Genomic DNA, 24,590 nt, shown 5'->3' with positions numbered 1-24,590 from the left:
CTGTGAATGAAGAAAAATCTTGGAAGAAAAATATCCTTTGGTTTATGACCCTCAACTCTTATCCTATTCAAAATTCTTAGCTTTTCAAAATAAAGAAAACTTTACTGTTGTTTGAAGGCCAATGTCAGATGTGACGTTTAATGAGTCCCTGAGCTCCTGTGTTAGCTGAGATGGCTCAGGGAAGCAGTTCAGTTGTAATGGGAAAGGACACTGTGATGTGTTGACCTTGTGCTTGAACTGTCCTGTGTGGAACCTCCTTTGGTCCCCAGCAACCCTATGAGAAAGATTTAGTAATGTTCCTGGATCATGCTGTCAGTTAAGTGGCTGAGCAGGAATTCAAACCCAGGTTTGCATCACTCCAAAGGTCTTGTGGTTTCCATCATCCATCCATCCATCCATCCATCCATCCATCCATCCATTCAAAGTCAGCAAACCATTTTGCACATTGATATGGCTCCCTTCCCAGAAAGCTTCTCATCAAAAGAGAAGTAGAAGATCAGGACATGAACAAAAGCCAGCCTGGGCCCCAGAGAGTAAATAGATGATAAAGTGACCTAACTGAAAGATCATCACAGATTGAGTTCTTAGGCTCTACCGTAAAACCTTGCTGAGGACACAGATGCAGGAGAAAAGTCTTGTATAGATGGTAGCCAGGTCCTTCTGAGAGGCAGAAAGGCGTGGGTATATGTTTTTGGGGGTGTGGCATAGTGGGAGGGCTTCTGTTCAGTGTCAGTGGCACATTTCCATACAGTGGATCCCAGCAGGTGCAGTCATACAGCCCAGCACCTGCCTCATTAACTCAGTGTATCCTCAGGCTCGCTTGGCAAATCCCTCTGTCGTTTTCTGGCTTCATATTTTCCCTCACTACACCTTGTTCGTGGACCACATTTTCACTTGAGGAAATACACAATGCATTTTAGAGGTTGGTCTGGCTTTTGTTGGTACCAGTGTATTATTATACATTCTTCCTTAAGACCCATTTTTATTTGGCATTCAAAAATGTTGTGTTTCCTTTTTTCTTGGTAATAGGTGGTATGAGTTGTGTTATAAAAATGTCTCCACTTGAGGATGGTGTCAGGAGAAGTGGTTGAATACTGGGCTGATCACAGAGCACATGTGAGGGCTGATGTGGTAAGAGGAAGGGGCGCTCTGAGCACACAGCGAGGAACCATAGATGGCAGAGAAAGGGACCCACAGCGTTTACCCCAAATCATCCTGCAAAATAGGACTACTAACCTGTTTTATCAGCAGATTTTTCTCATTACTGTGCATTTGTTACCATCTAATGATATTAGTATAAAGAAGCCATTTTCTTGTTAAAGGACTATCATCCTTCACCAGTTCAAATTAGAGAGTGGGAGGTGGGGGGTAATTCTTACAGTTCTCTTCTTCTATGACTTATGAATTATCTGCTTTCTTTCTCTGCCTCTGTCATATTCTCTCTCTCTCTCTCTCTCTCTCTCTCTCTCTCCTTCTCTCTCTCTCTCTCATCCTTCCATTGCAGTTCGGGTGATTTCTAATGGCCTATCTTTATGTTAACTAATTCTTGCCTTATATCTCTTAAATCCACTGATGAGCCTTTCAGGGCATTCTTCATGTCTGTTACGATGTTTTTTATTTCTTGCATTTCCTTTGATTCTTTCAAACATCTCTCTAATGAAATGATTTGTCTGATCTTGCATCTTGTTTACTTTTTCTATTAGATTAGATCCTTTAAAGTGTTCATCAAAATTATTTTAAGTTCCCTGATGATTCCAACAACTCTGTCATGTCTCAGTCTGGTTCTGGTGACTGGTCTGTGTCCTCACACTGTGTTTCTTCTTGACTTGCTGAGTCAAGAGTCTGAGTGTTTGGCTGGAAGCTGGCCACGTTGTGTGGTAGAATAGATACGGAGGTAAATATATTTTGTGCTTGAAAATGAGCACACCTTTCCACTTTGGCCTTTAGTGTGGGGCTTTCTGTTAACTATTCAGGAGGTAGACTGGGTTTGGAGCTGGTTGTTGCTAAGTTATCGGGTTGAAATGTGTTATTGTCAGAGTCCAGACACTTAAAAATTCTCTAATTGTACTTTGTCTCTTCACTTGTCTTTGAGTCTTCCCTTTGTTCTGATCCCCAGAGAAATTCTGTCTCTCAAAGTTCTCTTAGCTCTATTCTACTGTTACTTTCACTCAAAGTTTGCTACCTTGGAGGTGAAAGGTCACAAAGGGAGACATTCTCTGGTATTTTTAGTAAGTCTCATTTTGAAGCAGATACAATGAAACTGGGTCTTTTTTTTTTTTTAATTTTTTTTTTCAACGTTTATTTATTTTTGGGACAGAGAGAGACAGAGCATGAACGGGGGAGGGGCAGAGAGAGACGGAGACACAGAATCAGAAACAGGCTCCAGGCTCTGAGCCATCAGCCCAGAGCCGACGCGGGGCTCGAACTCACGGACCGCGAGATCGTGACCTGGCTGAAGTCGGACGCTTAACCGACTGCGCCACCCAGGCGCCCCTGAAACTGGGTCTTAATGTCACAGTCTTCACAAGTATTCCTGCCTCTTCTTCAGAGATGGAACATTTTCAATCCTTGTTCCTCTCCTCCCAGGGCAGGAAGTACCCACCTACTTCAGGTCTTGGGTTTGATGCCTATTCTTCTGCAGATGACCTCTTGTTACCTTGGGACATAGGGGAGATGTTCTGGACAAAGTTTTGGTGGTTGCCTCCTTTGCCTTCTCTCAACCGCAGCAGATTCCACCGGCACCTCCCCTGCAGATGAAGTCACCTCTTGTCTCCAGGGGTAATGGGGTGAATGGGGTCTGGGTGGATTTCAGCGGTAGTTGCTGTTTCCCTCCTGCAACACCAAAGGGGGAGCTTTGCCTGGATTGTCCCTGGTCTTCTCTGCAAGAATTTTATGGGGTTCCTCCAGAAGAAGCTTAAAAGGTGATGGAAAACCCCCTGTAGTCTATACTGTCTGATATTTTCTAAGTAAATATGTTTGACAACATCTATCCAAAGTGAGAAATGCTCACATCCTATGTCTCCCTGAAAGTGCCTGTCTGCCTCCAGTTTTTGTGTAAGTCACTTACCTACAACCTCAGTTCTCTGATGGATTCAAACAAAGTATTAAATCTCAGTTTGTCCCGATTTTTTAATGTTTATTTATTTATTTTGAGGGTGGCATGGAGGGACAGAAAGAGGGAGAGAGAGAGAATCCCAAGCAGATTCTGCACTGTCAGCACAGAGCCCGATGTGGAGCTTGACCTCACCAACTGCGAGATCATGACCTGAGCCAAAATCCAGAGTCAGAACGAACCATCTAAGCCCCCTGTTCTGCTTTTTTGAGTGTTTCTGTAAGATGGGAGCTGTGACATTTCCAGCTCTCTGTATCTCTAAGCACATGTGGGTCCTTTTTCTTCCTTTTTTTTTTTTTGGTTTGTTTCTTTAATGTAAATTGTTATTTACATTAAAATTCTTCTATCAGAAGAAGAGAAGTAAATTTCAGTTGAGTTCTGCCCAATTACCATTATATCTCTTTCCAATTTTTAACTGAATTTCTTTTATTATTATTGAGTCTTGAGACTTCTCTCTGTATTCTGGACATCAGTCTTTTCTCTACATGTATTTTGAGAATATTTTCTTTTAAGCTGTGGCTTTTCTTTCCATTTTCTTGAAATGTTCTATTTTCTTTCCATTTCAGTCTTGAATAGAACAGAAATGCTAATATTGAGGAAGTGCAATTTATTAAATATTTCTTTTATGATTCTTGCTTTTTGTGTCCTATATGAGGAATCTTTCCCCAACCCAAGGTTACAAAGATTGTCTCCTATATTTTCATCAAGAAATGTTATTGTTACAGTTTTTACAGTTAGGCCTAGAATCCAGTTTTTTAATGTTTATTGGTTTATTTTGAGAGACAGAGAGAGCATAAGCGGGGGGGGGGGGGGGAGAGAGAGAGAGAGGGAGAGAGAGAAAGAGAGAGAGGATCCCAAGCTGGCTCTACACTTGGCATGGAGTTGGACACAGGGCTCAAAGTCACAAGTTGCAAGATCATGACCTGAGCTGCAATCAAGAGTCAGACACTTCACCAACTGAGCCACCCAGGGGCCCCTAGAATTCATTTTTAGTTAATTTGTATATATAATGTTTGGTATGGATTGAGGTTTATTTATTTATTTATTTTTACATAGATGAACAATTGTTTCATAATCAGTTGTAGAAAACTGTATTCTTTGTCCATTGGATTTCCCATGGATTTTGTCCATCTTTGTTAGGAGTTACGTAAGCACTTCGGTGTTGCCCTATTTCTGGATTCTGTTCCTCTTACCTATGTGGGTATGATTTCACCCAAACCCCTTTATCTTGACCATTGTAGCTTAATAGTAAGTGTTTAAACTCTTTTCAAAACAATTTTGGCAATGCTATGTTTTCTGTAATCCCATAGAAATTTTGCAACCAGTTTATTGATTTCTTTTTTTTTTTTTTTAATTTTTTTTTAACGTTTATTTATTTTTGGGACAGAGAGAGACAGAGCATGAACGGGGAGGGGCAGAGAGAGAGGGAGACACAGAATCGGAAACAGGCTCCAGGCTCTGAGCCATCAGCCCAGAGCCTGACGCGGGGCTCGAACTCACGGACCGCGAGATCGTGACCTGGCTGAAGTCGGACGCTTAACCGACTGCGCCACCCAGGTGCCCCCAGTTTATTGATTTCTATGAAAAGTTTTCCTGGGATTTTGGTTGGGGTTACATTAAATCTATCAGTTCAGAGAATGTTTGCCATCTTAACTATATTGAGTCTTCCAATCTATGAACATGGTACATCTCTTCATTTATTTACTTCTTCTCTGATTTCTGTCATTAAAGTTTTATTGTTTTCAGGGGCACCTGGGTGGCTCAGTTGGTTAAGCGTCCGACTTAGCCTCGGTCATGACCTCATGGTTTGTGGGTTCCGGCCCCAAGTCAGGCTCTGTGCTGACAGCTCAGAGCCTGGAGCCTGCTTTGGATTCTGTGTCTCCCTCTCTCTCTGTTCCTCCCCTGCTCACACACAATCTCTCTCTCTCAAAAATAAATAAACATTAAATTTTTTTTAAAAAGTTTTATTGTTTTTAGCATACAAATCTGTTTTTGCTCAAATTTACTTCTATGTATTATAGAGGTTTTTTGACATTGTTTTTGTTGGTATTGTAAATGATACTATTTTGTAAATTTCTGTTTCCAAATGTGAATTGCCAGGATATGAATTACAATTGATTATTCATCTCACATTCTATTGTACTTTGTATAGTCCTCCGTTAGGTGTATGTGCCATCATTTATTCCACCACTGTCCCTATGTTTGGATATTTATATCATTCCCAACATTTTGCAGTTACACAATGAATAACTTTATCCATTTATATTTTCACATTTTTGAAAGTTGTGCCTTTAGAGTATATTTCTAAAAAGTGTTTTTACTTGACAGATAAATGCATATAAACTTTTGTTGTATATTTCCAAATTTCCCCACAAAATGATTGTATTTTGCACCAATGTATGATTGCCCGTTTTCTCCCACCGCTTCACCAACAGAATGTATTGTCAAACTTTTAAACTCTTGCCAATCTCATGAGTAAGAAATGGTATCTCACTGTAGTTTTTATGGGTACCCAGAAAATCAAGGGAGGCAGCCTTGATTGTGTGCTGGTTTGGGGATGATGAGATTGCCTTATTTCCTTCGCACACCCTGTGCCCCTCCCAGGGTTGCATACAGTACATAGGAAAAGACGCCTTTTGTGTTCAGTATGAAACCTTTCACCTTCTGGTTTCAGGGCGGAGTGATGTGAAACAGTGCAGCAATTTCCAATAACTATATCCAATACTGAGATCCCTATTGATATTGTTTGGATGCCACAATAATTCCAAAGGCGTGAGCAGTAGAATGCATTTAAAAACTTAATTTGGCCCCCACAATACAGATGCAATGCCAGAAAATCCTAATTTCAATGTCCTATTATTCACTTGTTTGGGACAACACCAGATAGACTAGAGTGTAGACTGGGTCATGGCTTGAAGTCTGCCTAGACCTCGTAGCCTCTCTCATGAATATGTCAATACCTAGATCTTCTAGAAGTAATTTTGGTATGGGATAACTACATTGATAGTGCTATTTTTTTTAGCATTTATTATCTTTTAGGTGCCATGCCTTATATATATTATTTCACTTTCTCATCTAAAAGGTCTAGACCTTTGAGATGTTATTATATTCACTGTTGTACAGATGAGGAAAGTGCAGCCAACAGATGTTAACTCGTGTATCCAGAGTCACAAAGCTGGTACCTATGGGAGCCCGGATGCATACTGGGAACTCAGTGAAAAAATTCTGTGGAAAAGGCAAAATATAATGATGACAATATAGGTCTTCCATTATTATAGCACTGTTGGGCAAACACCGTTTTCACTGTGGACCATTTATTTATAGTTTTACTCCTACAGTGTATACATATACAGATACACATAAAATTGTATAATTATATACAGAAAACTAATTTATACACATACATAATTTTAAATTATATGTACACACACACACACATATATATATATATATGTGGTCATTCACATATAGACTTGTATATACAATTTATCTTTATTATGATCTTATGAATATTTTTAGAGCTGAAATTTATAATTCAGTGTACACTTTAACATCTTAAAGTGTGTATTTTTCTTAATAAATTTATAGTAAATCATTTTTAACATTTTAAAAATCAGCAAAAGTGCACAGAAATAAAAATTATCCATCACTGATGGATAATTTACCATCTTAAAACTTTTAAATTTACGTTTATTAATATACACACATTCACATAACTGAGAGCTGACCATATATGCAATTCTTTGCTCTTTTATGTTTCTCAACATTTCCAAGTTAGGATTTTCAACTTTATTCCTTAAAGTCACCATTTTTGGTAGACATCTAGTGTTTCATATTTTGAGTGCAACACTGATATGCTTCACCATTTGCCCACCATGGACACCCCCGGGAGGGTAATGAGAAGCTGATACAGCTTCAACCCTTTTGTATTACTCATAAATGACCCTGTACTTTTAGATCCTGACTTCTCCGACTGTGAAGTACGCAGGGAGCCTGCAGGAACCTTGTGAAACGAGATCGGCATTCAGGAGGCCTGGCTGAAGTTTGATTTTCTGCATTTGTAACAAGCTCCTAGGTGAAGTGAAGGCTGATGGTCCACGAATCAAATGTTGGGCAACAAAAAGTTAGAATACACATCCAAATTATTTCATTTTCAAATAGGCAATAATAACCCATATACTCACTGCAATGCCCCAATATATTGAGCATGAGGCATGCCCCAAGCGTCGTGAGAACTTTATAGATATTATTGACGTTACTTCTCTCAGGACCTCCTTCAGGTTAATATGTTTCCATTTTAAAATAAGGAAAATGAATCAGAGATATGTTATACAATTTATTCAGAATAAGTTCATAGATGGGGAAGGTGGCTATGTAATGAAGGGACATTGAAGAAACACTAAATAATAGGGAAACATATAATAACAATAAATGTCACTCTCAGTGTATCATTCTACAGTGGTGATTGACAAACTTTTTCTGCAGAGGGCCAAATGGTAACATTTTAGGGTTTCTGAGTCTCTGTTGCAACTACTCAATCTACAATGTATTGCAAAAGCCGCTATAGACAATTTATGAACATGTGGACAAGGTTGTGTTTCAGTAAAACTTTATTACAAAGCTAGGGACTGCTGGGTATGAATATAGTTTGCTGACTTCCTGTTCCATGGCAACCATTATGGTTAATTGTAGTGTTTTAGTGTTTTAGTGTTTTTGTGTGTGTGTGTGTGTGTTTTATAGGAGATACAGAGTAGTAATATTATTACACAGAAAATTAAAAATTCATTAACAATTTAAAGTGTGTCTTATAGGGGCACCTGGGTGGCTCAGTTGGTTAAGGGTCTGACTTTTGGTTTGGGCTCAGGTCATGATTTCACAGCTCGTGGGTTCCAGCCCCACACTGGGCTCTGCATTGAAAGTGTGGAGCCTGCTCTGGATTCTCTCTCTCTCTCTCTCTCTCTCAATCTCTCTTGCCCCTCCCCATTTGTGCTTGCTCTCTCTCTGTTTCTCTCAAAATAAATAAATTAATTAAAAAATAAAGTGTGTCATATATACAGGTATATTCTATATTGTTACATAAACAATCTCATCATTAAATGTACAAAATCAATACAACAGTGACTGTTATGTATACATAATAAAAAGCTTTTTGTTACAATGTGCAAAATATCTAAAGGTACCAAGAGAATTAAAACTACCTTTCCCGGGACATCCACTGTTGAAACTTTGAAGAATTCTTTTGTGTTTGTTTTTTTAATGTATTTGAGAGCTTACTATATAAACCATCTTGATGCTTCTTTGCTCAATAAACAGCTTTTGTTATGCCTATCTTCCCTCGTAGAAAAATTCTGGGGACCCAGAAGTCAGAAAAAAATTGACTGCATAATGAAATTCTCTGCAGAAAATTCTCTGCTGATTGTTTCTAAATATACACCACGGGGATCAATTTAAATAACTCTGTGTGGCTCCCAGGGATGGAATATGCTTCATATTTTTAAAAAAAGAATGTAATCATTAAAAGGATGGTTAAATTCTCTATTTCTGTCCAACATGCCTGCTTCAAATGTTTTCTTTGTTTTGCTTTGCTTTGCTCATCAGATTTTGTAATCAGACAGATCTGGACTCAGATTCCAACCTGCTCCTTATTATCAGGGAACTTAATTTATCAAAGTATCAAATTTCTAAAATATCTATAAAATTGAGACGATGATAATAATTAATAGTTATCTCACAATATTGTTATTAGAATTACATAACAAAAAGTATATGAAGTACTTAACACAGCACGTAGTACATAAGGAATGCTCAGTTAACATTAGCTATTAGTATACTTATATCAAAATATCACACTATATTTCTTCATTTTCATATGGAACTGAGCTTCTTTTTTATTTTTATTTTTATTTTTAAAAATTTTTTAAATGTTTTTATTTATTTTTGAGACAGAGAGAGACAGAGCATGAGCAGGGGAGAGGCAGAGAGAGAGGGAGACACAGAATCTGAAGCAGACTCCAGGCTCTGAGCTGTCAGCACAGAGCCCGATGCAGGGCTCGAACTCACGGACTGTGAGATCGTGACCTGAGCTGAAGTCGGAGGCTTAACCGACTGAGCCACCCAGGTGCCCCGGAACGGAGCTTCTTGAGAGAATGAGTACACATTCAACTCTGTACACATAAACTAATTAATTCTTTGTTTTTGGTTTGGATGAACAAAAAAAGAAGTAGAGTCAAAGGAATCTGTTGACCCATCGACTGCAAATTCTATGGCTTTTAGAATAGAACTTCAGATTTTTGGCAATCATTCTGGAACTTGAATTTAGAAGTTCAAAAAAAAAAAAGGCAACAGAACCACAGTAGGCTGGAATGATCAGGTTGTGACTGAAACAGTTAAATACAATTGACTCAAAAGTGACAAAACAAGTAGGTTAAGAAACTACAGAAAAGATGGATCAGGTAAAACAAGGGCGGGAGGTGGATTTTGTTAACATTCTGAAAGTGACAGGCATTTCTCTAGTCTTAGTTATTTAATAAGAACTGGCATTGTTTCACTCCTGTACATTTGTTTATTGTATTAACATCCAGAACACAGAACTGGATACATCATAGTATCAGTTCATAAAGCACTATAATCATTTATCTACACATGGATCTCTTTTATGTTATTTATTTTTTTTAATTTATATGTTGATAACTTACTGAAAAAGTCAATAAATCCATTATTTAACAGAAGGAAAAAAAAACATTACAAATAATCTACATGCTCCTTTCTTAGTTCATCAAATAGAAAGGCACAGAATTTAATGATAATCTCTCAACACTTATCCAGTTTCCTGTTTTGTTACTGAAGGAACGGGGCACATCTTGTTCCGTTAGAGATGGGACCTTGGTGGCTTTGTGGAAACTGAAATGAAACAAACTAGATAAAATCTTCCCCCTACTCCCCAGCTTGTTCTACCAAGTTAGAACTAACATAACCCACTTATTTGACCATCTGCTTGATTTCTTCCTTTTGCTCCTCCAGATGGACTGTCCACCTCCGGTTACCTTGTCCTGGGCGTTACGAGGTGGACCCTCATGGACCGCATGGATGGGTTTCCTTATTCTCTGGTTGCTATTTGGAAGCAGTCAGTGGAAGCATCAGGAGGAGGCTGGGAGTTGGGAGCAGAGTGAGCTCAGGGTTCCCTCCCCGACGGTTGGGTTGGCTGCAGCGTCCCCCGGGGCCCAACATATAAGGTCATCTACCCCAGTGACAGAGCTTTATGCTCAGGAAATAAAAAGGTGCAGGTGGGAGTGGCCATTCCCTTTTATACCAATTAGCCCACTGGAGGAATCTGTTTCTTTTCTCCCAGGGCCCTGGATCCACAGGCTTGGAAATCTAGTGCTCAAGAAGGAATGCTTTTGTCTGGTGACATGGTGATGATTTTTTAAACTTCAATTTGGATTTGCCACCATTAAAGAGAAATCAGAGCAAAGATGCCCATTAGTGGAATACATAGGGGTTAGTCTCAGGGGGTCACAGAGTAGGGTGGGGAAAGGTGGGGGGGAACAGAAGGTTCCAGCAGAATCCACCCTTAATGTCCCTCAGTATCCACACTTGTTCTTTGACTGGGAGACAAATCCACGCCCCCAAAGAAGGGGACCCCCAGAGTCCTAATCGTAAGAGAATGAGGGAATCACCCTCCTGCAGCCCCTCATAAGACACTGGATTCAGACACGTGTCACCCGGGGGAAGGGGGTCACAACTCCGTCACCTGCACTGGCGCTGCTCCCACTGCTCTTCCGTGTCCCTGTCCCCTCCTGACGTCCCTCTGTCTCCCTCGCTGTGCCTTTCTCATTTCCTGTTGCTGTCCATCCCTCTGCGTCTGTCTCCATATCTCCCTTTCCAGCAGGGTCTCCTCCTTTTTTATTTCTATCTCTCCTCTGTCTCCTTCTGATCGCTCTCCCTCTCTCTGTTTCTCTCTACATGTCTCTTATTTGTCTCTGTGTTTCTGTCTCTATTCATCTCTATCTACCACCTAGTTTCTATTTCTATTTCTCTCTCTCTTATCGACTTTACACACTCTCTCTCCTTCTACCTCTCCTTCCATGGTCACAGTAGCTACTTGAAATTCTTCATTATTCTGACATCTGTGTATTTCCCTGTCTTCTGATGACCACTTCCTGTCCTCTCAGCGCCCTCTTCATAGGAGCCTCTTCTGTCCATCGTCCCTTCTTCTTTCTGCTCTTCTCTGTCCCCTAGGGCCTGTGGGATGCAAGCCTGTGGTCTGTGCTAAGGGGGCAGGATGGGCCCAAGCTCACAAATGTACGTTTACTCCTTCAGTGTCTCCTGATGATCGCACCTGCCACATATCAAGTGATCAGAACGATAATGGCAGTGACAGAACTGTCCCCAACATTGCTGCCCTGGGGGACAAGGTCATCACATGCACATGAGTGCTTATATTTCTTTCAGCTGGTTGTGAGGTGTTACCTAGTGACAGTGTGAGAAATAGTCTCTTTATCGTGATTTATTATAATGTCCTACGATTTCATGACCTCGTAATGGGTCTCTCTATGTTGTTTTGTGACCACAGTGAGGCAGGTCAGTAGTGTTCGTAACAAGCCATACCTCTCTGTATGGACTGGTTGACCTCTGGCTGGTTTGTGTGGCCAAAGTGTCCTGGGTGAAGCTCACCTTAGCCAAAAGGAGAAGGGCAGGAGGAAGAAATGACTCCAAACATAGACTTGTTTCCTCCTCCCCATAGGGGGTGTTTCCTCCCTGTACAAGGCCGCTGTCCTCTCAGGATGCACATCAAAAGCACAATGGATCCACGTGGAAAACTGAGATTGACATGGACTTGGGATCACTTCTCATGAGAGTGTCTTCATATTTATCTCACTTCTCTCTAACTAAACGATAATAATCAGATCTCAGAGTCACCCCTCTGTGAAGTCAGGCACTGAGAAGGTGCAGCAAGACGAGAGGGTTCGGTTGTATTAGGAAATGGAGACGACAAATGAGGGGACCACCCCCAAGAGGGAGGGAAGGTGACTTTCTGCCCCCTCAAACCCTCCCCCCTTCACACACTTCCTGCACTTGCTGGAGGCCTTAACCTTGACCCGGGACTTCAGTAGAGGGTCCAGATATTGTTTGGGCTCCTTCACAGACAGGCATGTCTTAAATATAAATCTTCATCCACAAAAACAGAAGCTCATCGAGACAGAGGAAGATTTAGCAAATCTGAGAAACCAATTTACTTCCAATCATTTAGACTTCCCTTCCATTAATCATTTTTGCCAATGCTATTATGTCACATAAAGTTGGAATTTTCAATTGAAAATGCATTTAATTCAGCTTAGACCTCCTCAGAGAGCTTTATCTTCCCCCCACACAGCAGGGCCTTTCTGTTTGGGGCCAGAGAATCAGTAAATAGCTTTTCTTTTCTTTAATTTCTTTTCTTTCTTTTTTCGTTTGGTCAAGAAGTTGACTAACTTTATAAGAAGTTAGTGAACATAGTGATATATTTTTGGTATAATTTTGCTTTAATACAGAAATCAGTCACACAACTGTAGCAGTTAAATCTCCTCACTTTACAGAGGAGAGAACAGAGGTCCAGGGAAGCTGGTCCCCAAATCCCATATGGAGTCACTTTCAAGGAGAAGGGGAAAGCGGAGGGCCTGGGGTCTCCTCCAGGGCTGATGCATGCACCTGCCCTGAGGATCATTTCCCCCGCAGGAGAGTGAGCGCCAGGCATGGGTGAGGGTGCTGCGAAGTCAGCCACACTGTTTCCTGGGCTTCTGATCAAAGAGTCTCTCTCTGCTCAGGAACCAGCGGTGGGCGGGGCGGCAACTTAGAAACTGGAGTCAGGAGCTGCCTTCCAGTCTCGGCTTGCACCCATTTTGTGCGGAATCCCCAGAGAGTCTCTCGGCCTTGAAAATATTTGCACGATATTTTATTCCTGCATTCTTCAGGGGATGTGGTCAGAATCTTAAATGGCCATCCGTCACAGCTCTGTTCAATAGAAATAAGTGTAAGACAGAATTTGAGAGACAAATTAATAATTTCCTAACTGCTGTGTTAAAAACAAAGTTAAAGAAATAATTCTCGGATGAATTTTATTTAGTGAATGATACCCAAAATAGTATTTCAGTGTGCAATCAATACAGAAATTTTTAAGGATATATTTCATCTTTTTTTGTGGTCTCCAGAATATGATTTGTACGCTACACAAGCAGCCCATCTCGGCGTGGACTAGTGCACTGGCTACATTTCTAGTGCTCAGTAGCCACATGAGGCTGGTGCCTGGTGCTCGTGGCTGCTGCCTTGAGCAGCTCAGATCCTGCTCCAGATGCTCCAGAAACACCTCCTTGGAAGATCTTTAGAAAAGTGCCTCTAGGTGGACCTGGGAGGCTCAGTTTGCTAAGTGTCTGACTTTGGCTCAGATCATGATCTCATGGTTGGTGAGTTCTAGCTCCACCTAGGGCTCTGTGCTGATAGCTCAGAGTCCCTCTTGCGCTCTGCCCCTCCCCCAATCATACTCGGTCTCTCTCCCTCTCTCTCCCTCTTTCTCTCAAGAATAAATAAACATTTGGGGCGCCTGGGTGGCTCAGTCGGTTAAGCGTCCGACTGCAGCTCATGATCTCGTGGTTCGTGAGTTCGAGCCTCGCATTGTTCTCTGTGCTGACAGCTCGGAGCCTGGAGCCTGTTTCGGATTCTGTGTGTCCCTCTCTCTCTGACCCTTCCTCTCTCTGTCTCTCTCTCAAAAATAAATAAACATTAAAAAAAAGAATAAATAAACATTAAAAACAAAGTGCCTCCAGACTGGACAGCTCCCTGGTTCTGCACCAGGCTGCCCACCAGGAGCTCCTTAGCCTCTTGGGTTATGCGCAGTGGACCCGTGGAGAGGGCGTGAGTGTCAGGGGTACTGACCGTTGACCCCAGGAAGCCCCAGGGACCCAGCAACCCTGGGAGGTCCGGGCCTGGAGTGCCCTGGGAGAGGGAGACTTTTTGCTCAGGGAGCAGAGCAGGGCGCGGGGCTGTGAGCTTCCCAGGCAGCACAGTAGTACACGCCCTCGTCGCTCTTCTGCAGCTTCTTCACTGACAGTTCACAGCTGTTGCTTTCCTTGCCTTTCTTGGCATCGATTTTGTCCACCTCCAAGCCCCCATACCTCTCCACATATAACCTTGACATGTCCAGCATGAGGATCCTCTTGGGGTCAGTCCCCTCCTGGTAGAGGTACCAGTGGATGTAGCTGACGTAGGCGCTGGCTTGGCAGGACAGGGTGGCCGAGCTGCCCACACGCCCCACGGCCACAGCCTGCTGAGTCAGACTGATCGCTGCCACGCCACCTGCAAGGGGCTCAGCGGTGAGACGGAGAAAGATAGGAGCCTCAGCTCACCCCGCACCAGGGTCACCCTGCACCAGGGAAGGAGTCGGGACCTACCTGGAAACAGGAGGGCGCACAGGAAGGCGAGGGGACCCAGCATGGTTCTGCTTCCCCGCTGGTGGGGAGAAGCCCAGGGTGACCTCCCAGCTGCACCTGCTGGACAGAGACTGACTGGATGGGTGGCAGAGGGCAGGTTAGGCTCTGAGCTCTGCTTCCCTGAGGCACCTGCAGGCACTGGTGAGAGAGAGGCAGGAGGGAGGGGGGAGGGAGGAGCCAGAGCAGGGACAGGTCTGACCACAAGGGGGAGAGGGACCACCAGTGGTCAGGGTGCTAAGAAACATTGAAGAACTTTGGTGCAGTTCTAATACTAATAATAGCACCACTAATAATAGCAATTTTTGATTGGACATTGACTTTGTTTGAGCAGAGCACTAATAGGTTTCTGCTCAGTGTCTCTTCCAAGGCTGCATGCCTAAGGCGAATCATGTGGGATGACAGCCGGGTCTGGCTGGAGACAAATCCTAAGCCTCAAATGGCCACCTGGCACTCACAGAGCAATGGGTGTGTGGCCTGCCTGGGGGGCAGGGACAAGCAGAGCAGCAATGCCCACCTAAAAGGCACCGCTCCCCCCCCCACCAGCTGGCACTGGAGCATTGTCCCAAGGTGGCATCAGAAGAGTAAATGCCCTCACGTAACACGATAGCTGTGCAGTCGTGGGCGAGCTGTCTCTCCTCCTTTTCCTCATCTGTCAAAAGGGACCTCGTTCATTTGCAGGCAGACTGAACAGGAAATGTGAGCAAAGCGTGTAGCCTGTCCCAGGTGCATAGACAAGGCTCAGGAAATGTTGGGGACGGGCATTTCACCTCAACACTGGCCTGGGTGCTGTCGATGATTTCTGGGATCCCCAGAGTGCAAAATTATAGGGAATATTACTCTTTTGGAAAATCAGGGGCATGTGTGTGTGTATGTGTGTGTGTGGCCAAAGGCAGAAGTCTGCGTTGACCCAAGTGGGGTGCAGACCAGGGGGCGGGACCAGGTCCTGCAGTTCCAGGGTCAGATCCTCAGAAATGGTAAAGGCAGGGTGGGAGGGAGCGGAGGGTGGGTGATGGGTATTGAGGAGGGCACCTTTTGGGATGAGCACTAGGTGTTGTATGGAAACCAATTTGACAATAAATTTCATATTTAAAAAAAAAAGAATGGGTTGAATCAGTCATGATCTTTGCCCTCAGGAGCTTAGGGTTCAGAGGAAGAGACAAACTTGAAAACCCATAAATGTCATGCAGTATAATAGGTTTTATATTACATTAAAATTATGTTATTAATAAAAAAAGAAAAGAAAGAAAGAAATGGTCATTCGGGGCCTCGTGAAGGGGCGGCTGAGGAATGTGTCTGAAATGAAATTTTGAGAAGTAAAGGGAGCATTGACTTCCGACTGAAATGAAGCTTCCTTTTCAGTTATGTCCAGTGTACCGGGCCTCCTGGGTATGGTTATGGTAATTAGTTATGCTAATTATAGCCTGACTGCCTGGAGGGAGATGGCAGTGGGGTCTGGCCAGGAAGGGGACTTGGGTGGGCTGCCCACTTGGGTGGGCAGTGGGGTCTGGCCTAGAAGGGGACTTGGGTGGGTCCTTCAGCACCCACTTCCAGAAATGCCAACATGCTGAGCTATAACCAAGATTCAAGGCCCAGGTGTCCGGAAATGCAGGCTTTCATTGTCCTGACCCTCAGCAAAGGGTCACTGTGCCACTGTGTGTAGTACTTCGTGTCTGTCCTCCACGGGGGAAAAGACACACTCAGCCCAAGTACCTACTCCAATTCTCCAAGAACGGACCTGGTCTCTAAGTAGGCCGATGGAGTCAGTGGGAATCAGAAGAGAAAACAGTATTTTGTTTTGTAACAGAGGCAAAAGTTGTTTGAGAAGAGGGGACAAAAGTAGTCCAGACAGAGGTCCATTTCAGGCCTTTCCAACCATCAGATTTCACATGTTGTATCTAAGTGCTCAATAATATGTATGATTTTAAATATTAAGTAATGTGAATTCTTTTTAGAGATACATTTTAAAATACAATTCAAAAGCAATGCAAGTTGGCTATGTGACAAATTAGGGTATAGAAGTGACATAGTAAAAACTATCCTGATCCTAGTGTTTAGAAGTGACCCCTCCAAAGTTGTGCCCTTTCCTCTACCCGGGGCTGTGTCCCTGAACCCATTCTGGGGGCGAAACATAAAAATCACCCGAAAAAATAGTCAACATGGGTTTCCATGCCTAGATACTTTTAGAATTGTGATTTCTAGGAAATGACTCTGAGGTAACAGACATGACTTTTCCACAGTACTGGTGGGTGTGAGCAGTTGGTATTGGATATTATTATACCTATGAAAATTGTGATTTTTTTTGAGGTGTTCTTGGACTTTATTCAGCATTAATTTGATATTATAATGTTGCTTCTATTACTCTAAATCATTGCGTCTCACCCACCTCAGGAATGAAACAAATGACTTGAGCCCAAATCATCAGGATATTTCTTTCGAGCAGCCACCTACGCACAGTCCCCTACCCATGAGGTAATGTGAGACCATCACTAACATTCAATATGAATCTCACTTCAACAGAGACAGAGGCCCTGAATACTCCAATAAGATATTTTTAGTATTTTTACGAATCAGTGTTTTAAACAATCATGTAAGTAGAAATCTTTACTTAAGGCAGGGCTGGTTGGCCTCTGACTAGTTGGCCTTTACTAAGTGTGGCCAAAGTGTCGTTGGTAAAACTCACCTTAGTCAAAAGGAGAAGGGCAGGGGGAAGAAATGACTCCAAATATAGACTTGTTTTTACCTCCAGGTAGAGATTGTTTCCTCTGTGTTCAAAGTCACTGTCCTCTCAGGCTGTAACTCAAAGACACAATGGGACCATGTGGAAAACTGAGATTGACATGGACTTGGGATGACTTCTCATGAAAATATCTTCATATTTAGCTAATTTCTCTCTAAACTATAATAGTCAGATCTCAGAATCACCCCTCTGTGGAAGAGAGACTGAGAAGGTGCAACAATAGGAAAGGATGCAGTTGTATTTGGACAATGAGGAAGATGAATGAAGGAACATCCCCTACAGAGCAAAGGTAAGTTTCTGCCCCCCCCCAGCCCACCCCTTCCTGAGCATGCTGGAGGCCTTAGCTTTGACCCAGGACTTCAGTAGAGGGTGCAGGTCTTTCATAAATCTTGTATTATAAAATCAGAAGCTCAGGGAGATAGACGAGGACTTAGGGAATCTGAGAAACCAACTTTTACCTCAGATCATTTAGACTTTCCTTTCATTAACCATTTTTATCAATGCTATTGAGTTATATACATAAAAGTTGAATTTTCAATTAAAAATTCATTTAATTCAATTTAGATCTCCTCAGAGAGCTTTTCTTCCCCACACACAGCAGCAGTTTTCCTGTTTGGAGCTGGAGGATCTGTAACACAGTGTTTCTTTTCTTCTTTTCTTTTCTTTGTTTCTTTTCTTTTCTTTCTTTTTCTTTTTTTTTTTTTTTGTCAAGAAGTTCACTAACTTTACAAGAAGATGTGAACATGGTGATCTTATTGCCATAATTGTGCTTTAATACAGAGATCAGTCACACAACTGTAGCAGTCAAACCTCCTCGCTTTACAGAGGAGAGAACAGAGGTCCAGGGAAGCTGGTCCCCAAATCCCATATGGAGTCACTTTCAAGGAGAAGGGGAAGGCGGAGGGCCCGGGGTCTCCTCCAGGGCTGATGCATGCACCTGCCCTGAGGATCATTTCCCCCGTAGGAGAGTGAGCGCCAGGCATGGGTGAGGGTGCTGCGAAGTTAGCCACACTGTTTCCTGGGCTTCTGATCAAAGAGTCTCTCTCTGCACAGGAACCAGCTGTGGGCGGGGCGGCAACTTAGAAACTGGAGTCAGGAGCTGCCTTCCAGTCTCGGCTTGCACCCATTTTGTGCGGAATCCCCAGAGAGTCTCTCGGCCTTGAAATTATTTGCGGGATATTTCATTCCCACATTCTTCACTGGAGATGGTCAGATTCTTGAATCACCAGTCCGGCACAGCTCTGTTCAATAGAAATAAGTGTAAGACACAATTTGAGACACAAATTAAAAGTTCCCTAAATGCTGCGTTAAAAACAAAGTTAAAGAAATAAGTAACAAAGTTAAAGAAATAATTCTAGCACGAATTTTATTTAGTGAATGATATCCAAAATAGTATTTCAGTGTGCAATCAATACAGAAATTTTTAAGGATATATTTCATCTTTTTTTGTAGTCTCCAGAATATGATTTGTATGCTACACAAGCAGCCCATCGCGGCGTGGATTAGTGCAGTGGCTACATTTCAAGTGCTCAGTAGCCACATGGGGCTGGTGCCTGGTGCTCGTGGCTGCTGCCTTGAGCAGCTCAGATCCTGCTCCAGACGCTTCAGAAGCTCACCCTGGACGATCTTTAGAAAAGTGCCTCCAGACGGGAGAGCCCCCTGGGTCTACACCAGCCTGTGAGCGGGGGCTCCTTAGCCTCCCGGGTCATGTGCAGTGGATCCACGGAGGGGGGTGTCCTCCAGTGTCCAGTGTACTGTTGGTTGACCCAGGAAACCCCAGGGACCCAGCACCCATGGAAAGTCCAGGACTGGAGCACCCTGGGAGTTGGGGACTTTTTGCTCAAGGACCTGAGCTTCCCGTAAGTCTGTGCTCTGATCTTCCCAAACAGCACAGTAATACACGCCCTCATCGCTCTTCGCCAGCTTCAGCAGCAACAGGTTAGAGCTTGTGCTATCCTTGCCTTTCTTGGCGTGGACCTTGTCTGCTCTCAAGAAACCATCTCTGGTCACATATGAGCTGGACATATCCAGCATGAGGATCCTCTTGGGGGCTGTACCCTCCTGGTGGCGGTACCAGTGGATGTAGCTGACCGAGGTGCTGATTTGCAGGGCAACGTGGCCCAGCTGCCTGCACGCGCCACCACCACGGCTGGCTGCTCCACACTGATCGCTGCCACGCCACCTGCGAGGGGGGACAGCGGTGAGACAGGGAAGGATAAGAGCCTCAGGGCACCCCACGCACCCGCACCGGGGAGGGAGTCAGGACTTACCGGGAAACAGGAGGGCGCACAGGAAGGCGAGGGGACCCAGCATGGTTCTGCTTCCCCGCTGGTGGGGAGAAGCCCAGGGTGACCTCCCAGCTGCACCTGCTGGACAGAGACTGACTGGTTGGGTGGCAGAGGGCAGGTTAGGCTCTGAGCTCTGCTTCCCTGAGGCACCTGCAGGCACTGGTGAGAGAGAGGCGGGAGGGAGGGGGGAGGGAGGAGCCAGAGGGCAGGGACAGGTCTGACCACAAGGGGGAGAGGGACCACCAGTGGTCAGGGTGCTAAGAAACACTGAAGAACTTTGGTGCAGTAAGAGCACCACTAATAATAGCAATTTTTGATTGGACATCGACTTTGCTTGAGCAGAGCACTAATAGGTTTCTGCTCAGTGTCTCTTCCAAGGCTGCATGCCTAAGGTGAATCAGGTGGGATGACAGCCGGGTCTGGCTGGAGACAAATCCCAAGCCTAAAATGGCCACTTGGCACTCACAGAGCAATGGGGGCGCGGCCTGCACAGGGACGATGGGGGCAAGCAGAGCAGCAATGCCTGCCTAAAAGGCCCCCCCCCCCCCCCCCCCGCAGCTGGCACTGGAGCATTGTCCCGAGGTGGCATCAGAAGAGTAAATGCCCTCACGTAACACGATAGCTGTGCACTCGTGGGTGAGCTGTCTCTCCTCCTTTTCCTCATCTGTCAAAAGGGACCTCGTTCATTTGCAGGCAGACTGAACAGGAAATGTGAGCAAAGCGTGTAGCCTGTCCCAGGTGCATAGACAAGGCTCAGGAAATGTTGGGGACGGGCGTTTCACCTCAACACTGGCCTGGGTGCCATCGATAATTTCTGGGATCCCCAGAGTGCAAAATTATAGGGAATATTATTGTTGTGGAAGACAGAGATATGTGTGAATGTGTGTGTGTGTGTGTGGCCAAAGGCAGAAGTCTGCGTTGATCCAAGTGGGGTGTGGACCAGGGGGCGGGACCAGGTCCTGAGGTTCCAGGGTCAGATCCTCAGAAACGGTAAAGGCGGGCCTCCTGAAGGGGCAGCTGAGGAATGTGTCTGAAATGAAATTTTGAGACATAAAGGGAGCATTGACTTTGACTGAAATGAAGCTTCCCTTTCAGTTATGCCAGGTATACCAGGGCCTCCTGGGTGTAGTTATGATAAATAGTTATGCTAATTATAGCCTGACCTCCTGGAGGGAGAGGGCAGTGAGGACATCAATTAAGGGGACTTGGCTGGGCTGGAGGGCTGGGTCCTGCAGCACCCATGACCAGACCCAGCTCCCGTGCTCCTCCTCCTGGTAAAACTGGAGGGCAGACATGCTGAGCTATAACCGGGATTCAAAGCTAAAGTGTCCCAAAATGCAGGCTTTGAGGTTGTGCTGAGATGGTGAGGTGTTGAGTAGATGCTCTGCTAAAAGAATATTCCAGGCCCATCATTCAGACCCTCAACAGGTGTCTAGGGCAGCTGTGCTTATTACGTGTTAAGTGGAACAGAGAGTGACAACGGGGGAGACATCTGACCAGCAGAACGGCAGGTGGAAAGAGTCTCAATATAGAAGGTGAGCAGTGTGGGTGGTGAGAAATTGGGTGACATTTTTCTTCCTGCTTTCTCTATTTCCTGGATTTTCACTGATAGGAAAATCTTACTTTGGGGGAGAAAATCCATAACCTTCTCTTCTTTTATGAAAACAAATCTTATTTCACATTGTCAGCATTCAAAAATCTGTTTCTCTCAATGACTTTTACCATGTTTGTTCAAATACTGCTCAAATTAAAGGCCCAAAATTGTTGGCCATGACCATCCTTAGTGGGTAATGAAGTCTGCCCCAAACCTCCAGCCAAATACTCTCTTGGGTGTGTCAAATGGCAAAAGTGAAACAATTTAGTTTGTAGAGTGTGATGTCCTTTATTGAAAGAAGAATAATCCACGGTTTGGGGCGTTCAGTGCCTCACAAGCAGTGGACACAGTTCCCCAGGGATTTGGGCAAGAGGGAGTCTATAGAGCCTTAGAAGCAGCCAAGGGGGAACAAGCAGGATTAGGTGGGGTTCAGGGATCTCCCTACAAGGCTAGCAGGTCACTGAGGGAATAAGGAGAGAGCTTTTGGCTCAGGTTGATTGGCTGGCGTTGCATATCTGATCCCATTTAGAACAGGGAAATCATTACAGATTCCTGGTGATGGGGACCGGCTGGCTGGGATATACTGTTTCTGGTCAAGGGCAGCATTGACAGGGACAGGAAAGGGACCTACATTTCTGCTTGCTGACCTGGGACCCTGGGCAGGAGCGGCTCCATCCTGGGCCTGGAGATGTATGTCAGCAGGTGACCATTGTTCACCTTTCCTCTACTCTTCCTGCTGTGGGGTGTGTCTACTCTTCTCTAAGTGGCACTAAAGGTCATATTTCTTAAAAGATGCTCATGTTTAAAGAAATAATAGGGAAAACTCTTCAGCAGGAGAGAAAGAGTAGCCACCCTTATGTGGAGAGTGGAGGGTTCTGATCAGGACCCCACTGACTCCAGGAAGAGAGAAATTACGCTGCACTTGAGGGAGCAGGACATCCTGTCCCCCCAGGTCATCCCGCTGCTGCCTGAATGAAGCTGCTCTGATGGCTCCAGACCTCAGCCCCAGGGGAGAGGTGGCTGGGTCACAGCAGGTGTGGACTCAGGCAGACCCTGCGCAGAGGGCCAGGTGCTGAAGCTTGGACCTGCTCGGTTAACCTCTGAGAGGCTGGCGTGCTCGCATCACCTGGGGCAGCTCCCCTCCGCCCCGCAGAGAGTCTGAGATCTCGTCCAGTGTGACCGCTTCCCTTGGTCACCTGGAATAAATGGATGCAGACATGATGTCAACTTTCGGTGAACGGGACAAGCCCGAAAGCCCAAAAGAGGAAAGACATTGATATATTTTGATGAGTGGACTGTCCATAAAATATTCTTCCTTTTTTCTTCCATTTACATGTTTATAACACTTTGTGTTGAATCCACATTTTTTCTAAAATTTGTTTCTCATTTGTTAGATTAATAATCCCATTTTTTAAAAATTAAATCATGGGTAGCATCCTGGACATTCATTCCTTGCTACAGAATCACAGAACTTTAAACACTTCAAGCTGAAGAAGAAAACCCTCATTCCAGATGCCTCGTTGTTTCTCATCTTTAAAGATGAGAGAACAGCTCCCAAAAGCAGGTGATTCCTTCAATATAACAAGATCATGAGCAGCTGAGGCAGGATTCGAACCCCCGTCCCTCCTCAGTACCATGAACACATCACATTGAGTGGACCTGTCATTTCTAATTCTGTATCTACATCAGAGCACCCACTACATCTCAACGCTGGGACCAGGCCCTTTTTCAAACATAAACGTTACTTTCGTAACCCTTGAGAGTTGTAAAATTCTGTGAGGCACACATTAGTATTCCCAGTCAACAGTTGATGACCGTCAGGCTCCTTAAGACATTCCTCACATTGGACTTTGGAAAACAGCTGAGCAAATCTGATAATCATTGAACCAGCTTTATTAGAAGAAATTAGGATCAGTTATGTTGGTCTGCATTGGACCCTTCTCAAAGGTAAATGTGTGTGTGTGTGTGTGTGCACTCATAACAAATTAACTTGATAGAGAATTTCCTCCTCAAGTAAAAAGGCAGCCTCACAAAGGTTGTCAGATTTACAGGAAAGTGAAAAATGCAATGCAATATTTGGACATAAACTACAATGATTTTGTTGTTTACCTGGAATTCAGGGAAATGTAAATGAAATCCACATTGCGCTAGCACCTCAAACCTGATAGATGGCTGTAATCAAAAAGAGTACAATAACAGGTGTCATCGCAGAAGCTGGGAAGAGAGGAAGGGCAGGGACTCTGGCTGACCATCCTCTGCCCAGGGACCACACAGGGGACACGAGGCTGTCGCAGGAAGAGCTCCAAGAGCCGACTGTCCCAGGCAAGCGTGAGTGTCTGCGGTCTGGGAAAATCCCTGCTGGGCCAGATGGGGCATGGTTTCAAAATTAAGAAAGTATAAAACTACCATCACCTAGAGCAGAAAGAGAATCCTTAAAACAAAAAAAGTAGTGAGAAATCTCCTCCACCAGAATGTTAAAGAAGCTAAAGCTACAGCACAGAAAAGAGGGCAGTATTGGCCCCAGAGTTTATTCATGAGCACAAGGTGCCCTAGAGGAGGAGGATGGGGGAGAGAGAGAATGAAAAAATCTTAAATTGCATCCTGTGGGCTTAGTGTTGTTAGTGGTGATTACAATTTGTTTATATTCATATTTTTAAATTCATGTTGAGAGCGTTACTTAGCAAGATGTCAGTATAAGGGGAAAATGCAAATATACAATTTTTAAGGATTAGCAAAACTGTGATCTATAGTTGAATCCTCATCTCTAGAAATTACTCCCTTTGTAAATATCCACTGAGAAAAGTGAAAGCCATAATAACCCGGAACTCTGAGCACTCCTGGCATCAATGCTGTGGGATCAAACACCATTTCTTACCACGAGCACCAGGGCTCAGGTGAGAAATGACTGAAACCAGAAATGACACAATAGTACAGAGTCACCACGTACGTGCCCGTCTCCATACAAAGTATGTTTCAGGACAGCACAGAGCTGACGAACGACAGCTTCACTTCATGGGTTCAGGACCAGCATGTGCAGGAGAAATTAGAGAGAACTGGAGAAGGAGGGAATCGCCCTCCTGCAGCCCCTCATGAGACACTGGATTCAGACACGTGTCACCCGGGGGGGGGGGGTGTCACAGCTCCATCACCTGCACTGGCGCTGCTCCCGCTGCCCTTCTGTGTCCCTGTCCCCTCCTGACGTCCCTCTGTCTCCCTCACTGTGTTTAGCTCTTCACCTTTCTCATTTCCTGTTGCCGTCCATCCCTCTGCGTCTTTCTCTCCACATCTCCCTTTCCAGCTGGCTCTCCTCCTTCTTTATTTCTCTCTATCTCTCCTCTGTCTCCTCCTGATCTCTCCCTCTCTCTCTCTGTTTCTCTCTACATGTCTGTTATCTGTG

General features: G+C 44.3%; 2 protein-coding genes and 1 gene segment (V, D, J or C); all 3 read right to left on the bottom strand.

Annotated features, from left to right (window-relative positions):
* The window catches only part of LOC115508747, a 240,454-nt gene that overhangs the window by 16,957 nt on the left and 198,907 nt on the right, over positions 1-24,590 (bottom strand). The gene's annotated exons all lie outside the window — the stretch shown is intronic.
* On the bottom strand, positions 12,742-14,828 carry LOC115508746. The segment is given in 3 exon segments: positions 12,742-13,102; positions 14,021-14,440; positions 14,536-14,828. Coding segments are annotated over 2 exon segments (381 nt in total).
* On the bottom strand, positions 18,181-19,958 carry LOC115508740. Its single transcript, XM_030307723.1, is given in 4 exon segments — positions 18,181-18,552; positions 18,928-19,413; positions 19,416-19,493; positions 19,582-19,958. Coding segments are annotated over 3 exon segments (831 nt in total). The 5' UTR covers positions 19,925-19,958; the 3' UTR covers positions 18,181-18,552; positions 18,928-19,003.

The sequence above is a fragment of the Lynx canadensis genome, chromosome A2 (genome assembly GCF_007474595.2).
Source record: "Lynx canadensis isolate LIC74 chromosome A2, mLynCan4.pri.v2, whole genome shotgun sequence".
Lineage (NCBI taxonomy): Eukaryota > Metazoa > Chordata > Mammalia > Carnivora > Felidae > Lynx > Lynx canadensis.
The sequence above is the reverse complement of the archived record's forward strand: the minus strand, read 5'-3'. Positions and strand labels throughout refer to the sequence as shown.